Raw genomic sequence first — 11,674 nt, 5'->3', positions numbered from 1 at the left:
TATTTGCGTATTATGTGCTAAAGGTTTCCCATCTTCCCCACCCCACTATAAATAGAAAACACTTGAAAAAGACACAGCTGGTGGTTTAATTTTCAGCTAATTATATATTTTTGGTACACAAATATTTTGACACGTTGTTCGTATGCTGCATATAGTAGCTCTTGGTGTATTGTTATTAACTCAGTAATTCACGGTAAAATTACACCAACGATTTTACAATTAATTGAATTAGTTAACATCAGCAAAGAGTTAGTTATGTGATAACTTGTTAGTCATAACTATTTAGTTTAGAATGTACAGTTTTAGATACGCCTTGCTGCTGCTGATGCGGGTGTAAGAAACCCGCTTGTGTCCATTAGGCCCAAGAACTTGTTCAAGTTTTCATACGACTGCCACCACGCACTTGAAGAGCCAAATTCAATTTGACCTTGTCCGTAAGCTTGAATGAGCGTTATCTCGCCGGTGACTATGTTTTTCCAAACAGCAGAATCCATATTCGCGACGAAGTCAAATTGGTCGTTTATCCCAATTTCTGTCATAAGGTCGACCACGCAGTTACGGATTGTGTATTTATATAACCCGTCATCGGTGAAGTTAAACAGGACAGTCATATCGTTGTCCCCCATTATGCATTTCTCAGCGTTGAACCTTAGCGGGTATTCAGCCATAAAATAAGACGGGATCATGGCCTGAAGACTTTGTTTCACTGCGGACGGTGGATAAACAGTGGTGACTCCCAACTGCATTTCTCTTCGTACAGATAGATAGTAGTTTCTGCCAATAGAACTTAACTGTGCCCGAGCCAGGGCATGCAGAGTGTCCATCTTAATCTGTTTGGCAGTTTCCAAGTACGAGTTCTGGGCGTAACCTGTGCGCAATACCATCGTTGCAAGCTCTAATGCCCATTGTAGTTGCTCTTTCAGATGTATACCGGTTGCTGCGTAACTCGTATTAGATAAATCGAAATTTTCTTGCGCTTTTTGCACCAAAGTAGCGACTGGTATCAGAGTTGTCATTTTATCTGCAAACTGTTTTTTGCTGAGCCGGTTCAAAGTTGCTGCATCACCGTCAAACCATCCGATATGCCCTCCAAATATGCTGCGAATCGACCAATCTATTGAACCGTAAAACTCTAGTAAATGCGGCTCCATTCGTAGGGGTTCTGGAAGTTTTACTTTCGCTACAACATCATCAATATCGTAGTCAAGATTCGTGTACCTCACGGTTTGGTCATAGGAAAACTTGACCGCATCCCTATACGTTGTTAATATCCTATTAACATTTGCATTGCCAGAAACCGGCTCAGAATGTGAAGGTACGATATAGGATGCATTCAAGGCTAATATACGATCCAGACTCTGAAACCAGTGCTTAGCGTCGCGGTTTGGAGCTCCACGAATCGTGTATATGTTAGGGAAAGTGTGGTAAAAATCGTCTCCCGGGCATACGGCGCCGTAAGTGGGAAACCATATTGCGGTTTGGTCGTTCGTTTCGCCGGGAATGTGAATCAACTCGAAGTCAAGACCTACAAAGACAATTATCTTTTAAGTTTTATAAGCTAAACTATTGATGTAGGCTATAATATATATATAGTAGGGTGGGATAAGATGGTACACCTTTTCAATCTATTTTCTCGACCCATTTGATGGTAAGCAAAAAACATTTAAAGAATTATAAAACCGTATCCTCGCGACTCCCAAAGATCGTTGTTAATTGTTTAAAACACGATCAGGATGTTTTAACATTAAGTGCTAAAGGTGTCCCACTTTTTCCCACCCTACTATAAAAAATTCGAACTAGTAGCTGTAATAATTTCTACAAAAATAACCCCGATCTGGTGCTTATATGGCAGCCGATTCTTGTTAAATAAACACAGTCAGGATATAGTGATGCGAAATGCGAAACAGTAAAAAATCAAGTCCAGCAAATAATATAATATAAAAGATTTATAGTTTGCCTAATTGGCTTAGTCAATCTCTTATTCTAACATATTATATTTGCCTATTTGCTTTTTTGTTTTGTATTTTTATCGTAAAATAGGTAAATTTAAGCATAAATTGGTAAATTTACAACATTCGAATTAATATAGTAGAGTGGGAGAAGATGGGACATCTTTTCATTCCATTTTCTCGTCCCATTTTGTAGTAAACAAAGAACAATCAAAGAATTACTAAACCGTATCCTCACGACTCCAATAGACCGTTGTTATTTTTTTAAAAAAACGATCAGGATATTTAGATTTTATGTGCCAAAGGTGTCTTGTCTTCTCCCAGCACCCTACTATACATACCTGCTTCTTTAAAGAACTGCCTGTCATCATATACATGTGTAGGGTTCAACGTTTGATTTAAAATGCTGTTTGCTTGTTTGTACGAATAACCAATTCCAACATTTATTCGCTCAATTTCTGGCAAAAGAACTTGTCCAAACTGGCGCGCCGCTCTCGCAACGCCAAGAACTGCTACCTGATCTGTAAAATTAAATGGTTTTAAGTTAAATTAAACAGGTTTAAGTTTAAATTCGGTATTTTATTTACACCTATTTTGGTCTGTACAAATGATTTCTATAAGAGGTAGGCCCTACGGAATAAAACCAAGCTTAACTATTTAAAGCGGCAACTTTAACCCTTCTCTCTCACGTTTATGCAGTAACTTGAACACACCCCTTTCATATTTGTTTAGCGGCATCAAAAATCTACTAACTCTATAAAATAGTTTTTTTTAACGATTAAAAACGCCCCTTTAAAGTCGCTGTGTTACAGTTATATAAATCATATAAATATTCTTTATTTACTATACCAAAGACGACTGGAAAATATTATGAAACCACGTGCCATCTTACCCCACCATACTATATAGTCACTTATTCATGTTTACGAAACTTGCCTAAACGTTTCTGTTCAGCAACTGTCGTTGAATGTGTGTACAAGTTAACGCTCCAGCCTCTTTCTTCGGCGTCTTCGAGCAAACGGAATGTACCACCGTAGTGATCTATATTAAACAAACGGTTATACTTTATAACCTTGTACAATTAGTACTAAAAACTATATGACGCTATTATACACTATACTATAGGCAAGAGCTCAAATTGAAAGCCAAATAGAAGAAGTGTATAAAGTATATCTTTGCCCTGAGGGGCCGTGCATCGAATTAGCTTACTTCAACCACGTTGATTCAACAGCTTTGACCTTTCCCTTTTTCTCACTTTCTCTTCAAATCAAAATCTTGCCCCCGAAACTCCCAAAACGCCCTATTACCAATAAAATAACCCCACCCCATATAACCCCTACAACCCTGACCCCCATATAACTCACAAAAATACATTGAAAAGTTATTACTAGCTTTTCAAGTAATATATGCCTACAGTTTTCTAAAATAATAGCGGTTAGAGCTCTTTATAACATTCAGAGTTTTTTTGTCTAACATAAAAAGCAATAAATAACCTAAAATATACCCCTTCATAACACAAGTAGTATTATAAACTAAAAGAGCCTTCAAAAGTTTACAGAAAAACCAAGTACAAGTCCTCACCCGTATGAAAATGCGTTATGATGATTGCAACGAGTGGATGGTAATTTTGAGACGCATTCCGAAGTGCCTGGTAAGCGATCCAACCATCTTCTGCAGTCTCCGTGGTGTCGATAATGATAACCGCATTGTTGGCTAAAAAAAGTTAGTTTTAAAATTGGTTATATGGTAGGGTGGGGGAAGATGGGACACCTTTTTATTTTCCCGTTTCGGCTGGTAGTACACAAAGAACATTTAAAGAATTATAAAACCGTACCTTCATTACTTTTATAGACCGTTGTTAATCGTTTAAAACACGATCATAATATTTGGATATTATGTGCTAAAGGTGTCCCGTTTCACCCCACCCTACTATAATTAATCTAACACTATATTTTAAATAAGCAGCTTCTAAACTATGGACTCCGCCTTTAGCTCAAAGGATGCAGGTTCGAGGCTCGACGCTGCTACCATTGTGGGCGTATTTGTCCTTGGGCAATACGCTTAAAGGGGCATACCAACAAAAAATGACAATTTGTAATTTGATAAAAAATACTTAAATTTAATCTCAGGTATAACCAAAATTTCAAAAAAAAACACTTAAATATTTCATAGCGTTTGAAAACATCCATATTTTCTCTTACCTTCAACTAGTATCATATTCCCGAGAGCATATCCTACAGCTGAATACACCCCGGTGGTAACGTGGACAATATGGGGAGGTATGAATATACCAGAGTGGTTATGCTGGTACGATTCGGCTTCCGCGACTGACAAAGGCGGCAAGTCAGTCGACGGGGTAGCGAACCCCAAACCCAATGAAGACTGGCATAGCGATAAGAAAACACTAGCGCAGAGTAAAATGCGTTTCATTCTAATACCCTTACTTAGTCCTGAATTAACCATAAATTAAAACTAAAATTATTTTAAAGGAAAACGCTGTTTTTTAATGCAGTCTATTATTCTACTGCTGTAAGAGATAGCAGTTCTAGGCTAGAGTTTCGGAAATACGTCGCTGTTAACTGAGTATCTTTCTTGGAGAATAGGTCTCGTCTGGTCTCTAAACTTTTCGTAAAAGGTGGTTCCTGCGTATCAGGATTTGCAACTACTAGAACTAACTCTTTATTTTTACAATACCCTCGAGTCAGGTCGACTATGACGTTGCAAATTCAAAAAAAATCGAAAAAAACAAAAACATATCGCGTGAGAGCACGGTAAGTGCTCGTGCGCTTGGTATCTTGCTCCGACAGACCTGCAGCTACGTTCCAACCGTTGACCTGGCCAAGCTGGTGTTTAATCTGCACGATACGCGGCAATGGAATTTTTTGAGGTTTATTTTCCAAGCCGCGAGCCCTGAGGCTTAGGTTTATTAAGATCAAGCTGGTCACGAAATATCATTAATGTTGTAATACCTGTTTTTTTGCACACGGACACAGCGCCATATTTTGCACACGAACACAAGTTTCTAAGATTCAGAAAGCACAAAATGATCAAAAAAATCAAAAAAATCATTAATGTTGTGATACCTGTTTTGCACACGAACAGCGGACCCTGTTTTTGCACACGAACACAATCTCGTATTCGAACGCGAACGCCTAAAACTTGCATAGTCGTTAGTTGCAAATAGCCAGGCTGAATTTAGTCGAAATAGATCAAGAGCATTTTGAATGTAGCCTTTACTTTAACAAAAAATGCCAGTTGCAAAGTATAACTGAAAACATTATATAGTAGGTTGGGAGAAGATGCGACACCTTTAGCACATAATATTATACAATTCACAACGGTCTATTGGAGTCGTGAGGATATATGCAATTCTTTAAATGTTTTTTGTCTACCACCAAATGAGGCGATAAATTAGAATGAAAAGGTGTCCCATCTTCCCCACCCTACTATATACTAAATCAAATTTGTTAAAAACTAACCGTATTCGATTTAAAGCAGCGTAGATAGTAGTTCTCCGCTATGGTGCGAATTATTTTAACTAGTTTAGTTTTGGTGGCGTCGCTCACTGGGTGTTGGGGGCTAGGATTCGGTACCCCTTCACCAAATAAGTGGCCCCTAAGGGTTTTTGAAGCTGACGAGTACCTTAGAAATCACTCGCAAATTTTTATCCCAAGAAGGGTGATCAACGTTGGCGAAGATATCTATTCTGCCATTGGATATGCGTTGGCAAACATGATTATGATTAACGGTAAGAAATGTTTAGTTCTGTGGGGTAAGATGGGATACCGTTAGTACCTAAATCTCATATTTCCTGACCGTGTTTTAAATGATTAACAAAGCTATTTTAAGGTCGCGGGGCTACGGTTATATAGTCCTGGTAATATTTTTTGTTAACTAACATATGGGATTTAAAAAAAAACAGTTACACTAGAGTTTACCATTACTGCGTACTAATCCTTCTGCGCATGCGCAGGACCGGACGGTATCGTTATCATTGACACAACTGAAACTATGATCGATTCGTGGACAGCATATGAAGACTTACGGAACGAAATTGACGACTGGACAAAGCCATTAGTTGCAATTATACTAACGCATTTCCATACAGGTATGAGTTTCGTTTTGTTCATAGGCGTGGCCAAGGGGGCCGTGCCGACCACATTTCTGGGTTTACATTACGGTATTGGTAAAAAAAAACAGACAAATAATAGAATTCGACTAAAAAGTAACCTAAATAATTATTTACCATTTTGAATTTTCTGCTTATAAAATAAATAGGCCTAAGTTAACAGCAACGTAGTGGACTTTATGAAATTAAAGTTTTAATTATTTGAAGACCATTACGTCGGTACTTTTCGGCTACTTGAGCATGCAGAGACACAAGGCTGGAATGTCCGGATATTCACACACGAAACAACACTTGACGAAATGGCTAGATCAAGTAAAACGCAACATTAGTAGTAAATACGTATTTTAAAATACGGTACGGTGGGGAAGATGGGAAACCTTTTAGTTCTATTTTCTCGTCCCTTTTAGTAGTAAACAAAGAACATTCAAAGAATTATAAAACCGTATCCCCACGACTTCGATAGACCGTTGGTAATTGTTTAAATTTAAAACACAAACAGTATATCATGTGCTAAAGGTGTCCCATCTTTACTCACAGTACTATATATCTTCTATTCTGCAAGGGTGAGGTCCCACGGTATAGCCTATGGGATTTAGCCCAGAGACTACAATCAAAGTGGGCTTACTTCACAAAAAAAAAACTTTTAAAATTCTGTAAATTCCTTTACGGTTGTGTATATTATGCATACTTCAAATATTAAGCTGTCCAACCTTATTAAACTATGCCTAAAATATTTTTGCGCCAAAAAAACTAAGTTACACCCCAAAAAGGATAATTTCATATTTTTATTCAGCATCAATTCAGCCCTCAATGATGTTTTTACAGGTGTTTTTAAGTTATATGCGAGCCGAAGAGGTACACGTCAGTTTGGCGATGCACTTGTACTTGGAGAAGAACTGCTCAACGCCGGTATAGGATTGGAGTCGAAGCACAACGACACAATTGTAAACGACACTTTAGTTCCAACTGACACTTATAGAGATAATACCACAGTGCAACTTGCTGGTAAGTAGTGAATCTTTTCTTATACAGACGAAAATGAAATGTGGGTAACATGGATACCGAGTTTTTCTTAGAGCAATGGGAATACCGTTTTATAGTTCTGTAAATATTCTTTGTTTATTATACCAAACGGGACGGTAAACAAAATGAAAATATGGATATTTCTACCAGAACCCATATTGTGTAATAAAAGATGAAAAGGAATCTTTTACACTGTATGTGTTTGTGTATAGGAAAGACATTTTACATTGATAGAAATCCTCAAAAGTAATATACGGTAGGGTGGGGGAAGATGGGACACTTTTTAGCTTTATTTTCTCGTACCATTTAGTAGTAAACAAATAACATTCAAAGAATTATAAAACAATACCCTCACGACTTCTTTAAACCGTCGGTAATTGTTTAAAACACGATTAGGATATTGTGATATTATGTGCTAAAGGTGTCCCATCTTCCCCCACCCTACTATATAGATATCCTCACCAAAGTTTCAAAACATTTGAACATCTCTGTTTATATACAGATATGTATTTTTCGTTGGTATGTCCCCTTTTACAGAATACGGTGCGTGTTTTGTGCAGGTCTCGAATTTGAACTCATGCGCACGAAAGGAGAAACGGACGACCAAACGTCTATCTGGATACCGAGCAAACGGGCTCTGTTTTGTGGTGACAATCTTTACGAAGCTTTTCCAAATCTTTATGCTATCAGAGGCAACCCGAACCGGTACGCTAAGGCTTGGTATGAGAGCCTGGACAAAGTAAGAGCTTTAGGAGCAGAGTATTTGATACCTTCACATACGGAGCCGGTGATAGGTGCCGCAAAAATTGATGCGCTCTTTACAAACTACAGAAACGGTATTAAGTTCGTTTTTGACCAAACTATTAGGTATATGAATTTGAACTACGAGCCTGATGATATAGTTATGCAGGTTAAATTGCCGCCGGCCTTAGCCTATCACCCTTACTTGTTGGAGTTTTATGGCTCTGTAGATTGGTCAATTCGCAGCATATATCAAGGTCTGATTGGTTGGTTTGACGGTGACGCGGCAAGCCTGAACCCGCTGACGAAAAAACAGCGTGCTCATAAAATTATGAACATTGCTACGTTGCCTGCGATGTATGAAAGCGCCAAAGCGAGCTACGACAGATCCAATGCACATCTAGCGTCCAGTGGTTTTCCAATTAACGAGGAGCTTCAGTGGGCGCTGGAATTGACAACAATGATATTAGACACTAAAAGAACTGAGAATGACTTGTACCCTGTCGCAAGACAGCTTAAAATCGACGTTTTGAGGGCGCTAGCAGTTTCCCAGATCAGTGCAACGGGCAGGAACTTCTACTTCACAGTAGCTCTTGAAATGGAACAAAATATTAACAGTTTTTACGGTGCAGACTATATAAAGCAGACTTTATTGCTTTCAACTGCTGACCAATTACTACCACAGTACGCTTTACGTTTTAATGCGGAAGCTTGTGACCCTACAGCACCAATGTCCGTGGTACTGAGCTTTACTGACATAAACAGAAAGTACAAAATCAAAATCAGAAACTGCGTCGCAAATCTCATCAGTGAAGATTTGACAAGTCACAGCGAGTGTGACGTCACAGCCAGTATGACGTGGGTGCTATGGAGATCTATTGTAGTAGGGGACGAAACAATTATTGAGTCTTATGGAAAAGGAGAGATCTATCTTGATGGTGATGAACCATGGTGGAAACTCTTGGCAACTTTAGAAAAGTTTTTATCTCTAATGGACCGTTCCGATTTTCTGACAGCCCAATAATATAAGCTATTAACAATGCAGTCTTACTCCTTTGCTGTATTTCGTATCTTCGGTGTTGTAATTATAGTTAGGGTTGGGGGAAGATGGGACACCTTCAGCACATATTAAATATCCTAATCGTTCTTTAAAGAATTACTAATGGTCTATAAGAACCGTTAAAATACGGTTCTATAATTCTTGGAATGTTCTTTGTTTATTGATAAAGGGACGAGAAAATAGAGGTAAAAAGTTTCCCATCTTCTCCCACCCTATACTGTACAACTACGGTGTATAAAGCACATTTACAATTAACCCTTAACCAATAACTAAACAACTAAAAAAGTTAATAAATAAACATTCAAGAATTGAATGACACTTATTTATCCTCGCGTGGCGGGCAACGCATTTTAGTTCTTGAGCCAAAAACTAATCTACGACGTCAATCAAGTTTAAATTGAAGTTTTGAGAAACGTATAGCAAAAGACAACATTCCGGTTAAGTACCTTACAATAATTAGAACCGGTTAAGATTAAATCAGTCATGCACTGGCTTTAACTGTGTGATATTAGAAAGTGATGCTCACGAACAATGTGTACTATAGATTAACCCACCACGTATAATACGCCACATTCTTCCACGAATGTTTGGCCCAGAGGCTATTTAGATGAATTAGCGTTAATTTAACATAGGCGAAGGTATTTGGATTAGCACTCGCTTTGTGTATACTGATACACAGCGGTAGCCTACATGTTTTTTTGGGAGGGAGGGGGGGGGGGGATTGTCGGCTAGGTGTAGCGACCAGGTCTATATAAATCATCTAACTATAGCCATGTCTTGACCAAAAACGTATTTAACTTATGTCGTTTTGTAGATATATAGTAGGATGGGAGAAGATGGGACACCTTTTGTTCAATTTTCTCGTCCCATTTGGTAGTAACAAAGAACATTCGAAGAATTATGAAACCCTATTCTCACCACTCCCATAAACCGTTGTTAATTGTTTAAAACACATTGAGGATGTTTGGATATTTTGTGCTCAAGGTGTCCCATCTTTTCCATACTATGTTTACATCTGCGTTAAATTAAACGCTATTCTGCGCATACTGCTGTGCAAATACATATTTCGTGCTTCGCTTAACGATTTCGTTCACAACGGAAATAGTCTCAAGGGCGCAAATACAGAAGCCCTGACTCTCCGTTTCAATTTCACAACATCTGTGGTAGCGTGGATTCGTACCTGACGAGGCAGTGACACAAATCTGGGTCACAGGCCTCACACTTAAGCGTGAGCCGACACGCTAGACGGAAATCTTTGGAAAGAAGTTGTGAAACGCTTTGTAAAGAGAGTTTTGTTGCCTGCGACTCCTGTGTGGGTACTTATATACCGATAAAGGCTAGTTAGATTCGCCCATTTAATAATACTGTTACCAATTCATTAGTACAGCTGTCGTAGCATGTTTGTGCTTGATTTTACCCAGTATGATTAGGAAAACATCACTTTTCTTCTGTTTTAAAGCTTAACCCAGGGTGTATTACGTTGACGTAAGTATTTCTATCTTTAGAGACGTTACATAAATAATTCATACTTCGGCAACGGAGAGAATACGGGACAGTAGAAGGTGTTTGATGGCGCGGCACTTTTGGATTTTTACAGTAAGATCTTGAGCATAGTCGAATTTTGTGGGTTACAGTGCGAGATTACGATAAATGAAAGTATTTTCCTGTGTTTCAGGTAGGCATTGCTGTTTCTACAGTTTTCAGTGATGCCGAGATCAAAATCGGGAACAAGGTCATCACTGTAAGCGGGAATTCAGCGGGAAAAGATGAAAGGGATGTAGAAAAAGTATTTGGAAACACTGCGAATCAGAATATTTCGGTCGTGAGATCAATAAGAGATAATTTAAATGCGACCTACTTGGACAATAGGCGGTCCTCAGCGGATTCTGTAAAGCAAATAACGGCGTGTGTACTCGTACTGATGCTGGCTTACGTAGCCCTAGCATGTGCGGCGTATGAAACGAGGTGTACTTTTCAATGTGGACGGCACCCAGAGTGGGTGTAGACATACTTGCTCATATACAGTAAATCTTGCTGTATATGAATGATACTACATAAGCCCCGACGAGAATGCTTCGTGTAGCTTTTAAATATAACTGGCGAACGTGGCAATGTGAAACTAATGCTTTTATATTGTGGCCAGAAATAAAAATGGTCAATTATACAAACTGTTGAAACCGATTGAATATAAAGTGCTACAGTAGATCCTATGTGCAAGCAGAGTTGTTTAAGCCTGTTATCCTTTTACGTTTATTGATCAAAAGAATCGATTTAAATTAAAGTGACCTGGTCAACTGTATAGTGAGGTGTAACATTCTTTTAAACTCCTGTAACTCTTAGCCGTGAGCTATCATTTATTTATCCCACGTAGCAACGTAAATTTGGGTGCTGCCATTGTATACATATGCTGGGAGCTGAAACACGCTTACGAGTTACTATAAATGGAACAAAGAGATCGGTCTTTTATGGCTGAAATATTGGACAAACAATAAGGAATCACCGGCTTAAAGTGTCTTACCAAATGAGTTATAAAAAAAATGTGGCAGCGTCGAGCCTTGAACCTATCCTCTTCCACTGTTTGGGTTTAAACTTATGACATTCATAATCACTCAATAATGACAATTTAAGATTTTATTCACAATTACCAACAAAATTTACATTTGTAGTTCGACAAAACTGACACGAAGCACGAACCCTTTTCGATGACGACTTGACTTGGCAAAGGATATATCCCAAATGTACTCACAGCGAGTAATAATTAATCCTTTCAGT

General features: G+C 38.4%; 2 protein-coding genes across 4 annotated transcripts; one reads left to right on the top strand and one right to left on the bottom strand.

The window, feature by feature from the left end:
* Window positions 1-134: 134 nt before the first annotated feature.
* LOC149727076 (uncharacterized) lies at window positions 135-4,720 on the bottom strand. The gene is made up of 5 exons (XM_089890007.1): window positions 4,151-4,720; window positions 3,531-3,662; window positions 2,886-2,990; window positions 2,291-2,470; window positions 135-1,525 (listed from the first exon to the last, which is right to left on the bottom strand). The coding sequence occupies exons 1-5, from the start codon at window positions 4,410-4,412 to the stop codon at window positions 303-305; spliced, it is 1,902 nt and encodes a 633-aa protein (XP_089746133.1). The 5' UTR covers window positions 4,413-4,720; the 3' UTR covers window positions 135-302.
* Window positions 4,721-5,174: 454 nt separating this feature from the next.
* On the top strand, window positions 5,175-11,201 carry LOC149727075 (uncharacterized). 3 transcript variants are annotated; one of them, XM_089890010.1, is made up of 7 exons: window positions 5,175-5,697; window positions 5,923-6,057; window positions 6,286-6,390; window positions 6,904-7,083; window positions 7,662-9,339; window positions 9,717-10,498; window positions 10,578-11,201. In XM_089890010.1, the coding sequence occupies exons 1-5, from the start codon at window positions 5,469-5,471 to the stop codon at window positions 8,864-8,866; spliced, it is 1,854 nt and encodes a 617-aa protein (XP_089746136.1). In that variant the 5' UTR covers window positions 5,175-5,468; the 3' UTR covers window positions 8,867-9,339; window positions 9,717-10,498; window positions 10,578-11,201. The 3 variants fall into 3 exon arrangements, with proteins under 3 accessions (XP_089746136.1, XP_089746137.1, XP_089746134.1); XM_089890011.1 differs by having other exon boundaries at window positions 7,662-10,387; XM_089890008.1 differs by having other exon boundaries at window positions 7,662-10,498.
* Window positions 11,202-11,674: the final 473 nt, after the last annotated feature.

The sequence above is a fragment of the Ciona robusta genome, chromosome 12, assembly GCF_009617815.1.
Source record: "Ciona robusta chromosome 12, ASM961781v2".
Lineage (NCBI taxonomy): Eukaryota > Metazoa > Chordata > Ascidiacea > Phlebobranchia > Cionidae > Ciona > Ciona robusta.
This window is presented reverse-complemented; position numbering and strand designations above follow the sequence as displayed.

What these genes read in the sequence shown, in the direction of transcription:
- LOC149727075 (XM_089890010.1), top strand. Translation starts at nt 5,469, where the DNA reads ATGGTGCGAATTATTTTAACTAGTTTAGTTTTGGTGGCGTCGCTCACT. An exon ending in AAACATGATTATGATTAACG is followed by an intron (nt 5,698 to 5,922) that starts GTAAGAAATGTT and finishes GCGCATGCGCAG; the next exon opens with GACCGGACGGTATCGTTATC. An exon ending in TGACGAAATGGCTAGATCAA is followed by an intron (nt 6,391 to 6,903) that starts GTAAAACGCAAC and finishes ATGTTTTTACAG; the next exon opens with GTGTTTTTAAGTTATATGCG.
- LOC149727076 (XM_089890007.1), bottom strand. Translation starts at nt 4,412, where the DNA reads ATGGTTAATTCAGGACTAAGTAAGGGTATTAGAATGAAACGCATTTTA. An exon ending in GAATATGATACTAGTTGAAG is followed by an intron (nt 3,663 to 4,150) that starts GTAAGAGAAAAT and finishes AACTTTTTTTAG; the next exon opens with CCAACAATGCGGTTATCATT. An exon ending in GCAGTTCTTTAAAGAAGCAG is followed by an intron (nt 1,526 to 2,290) that starts GTATGTATAGTA and finishes TTGTCTTTGTAG; the next exon opens with GTCTTGACTTCGAGTTGATT.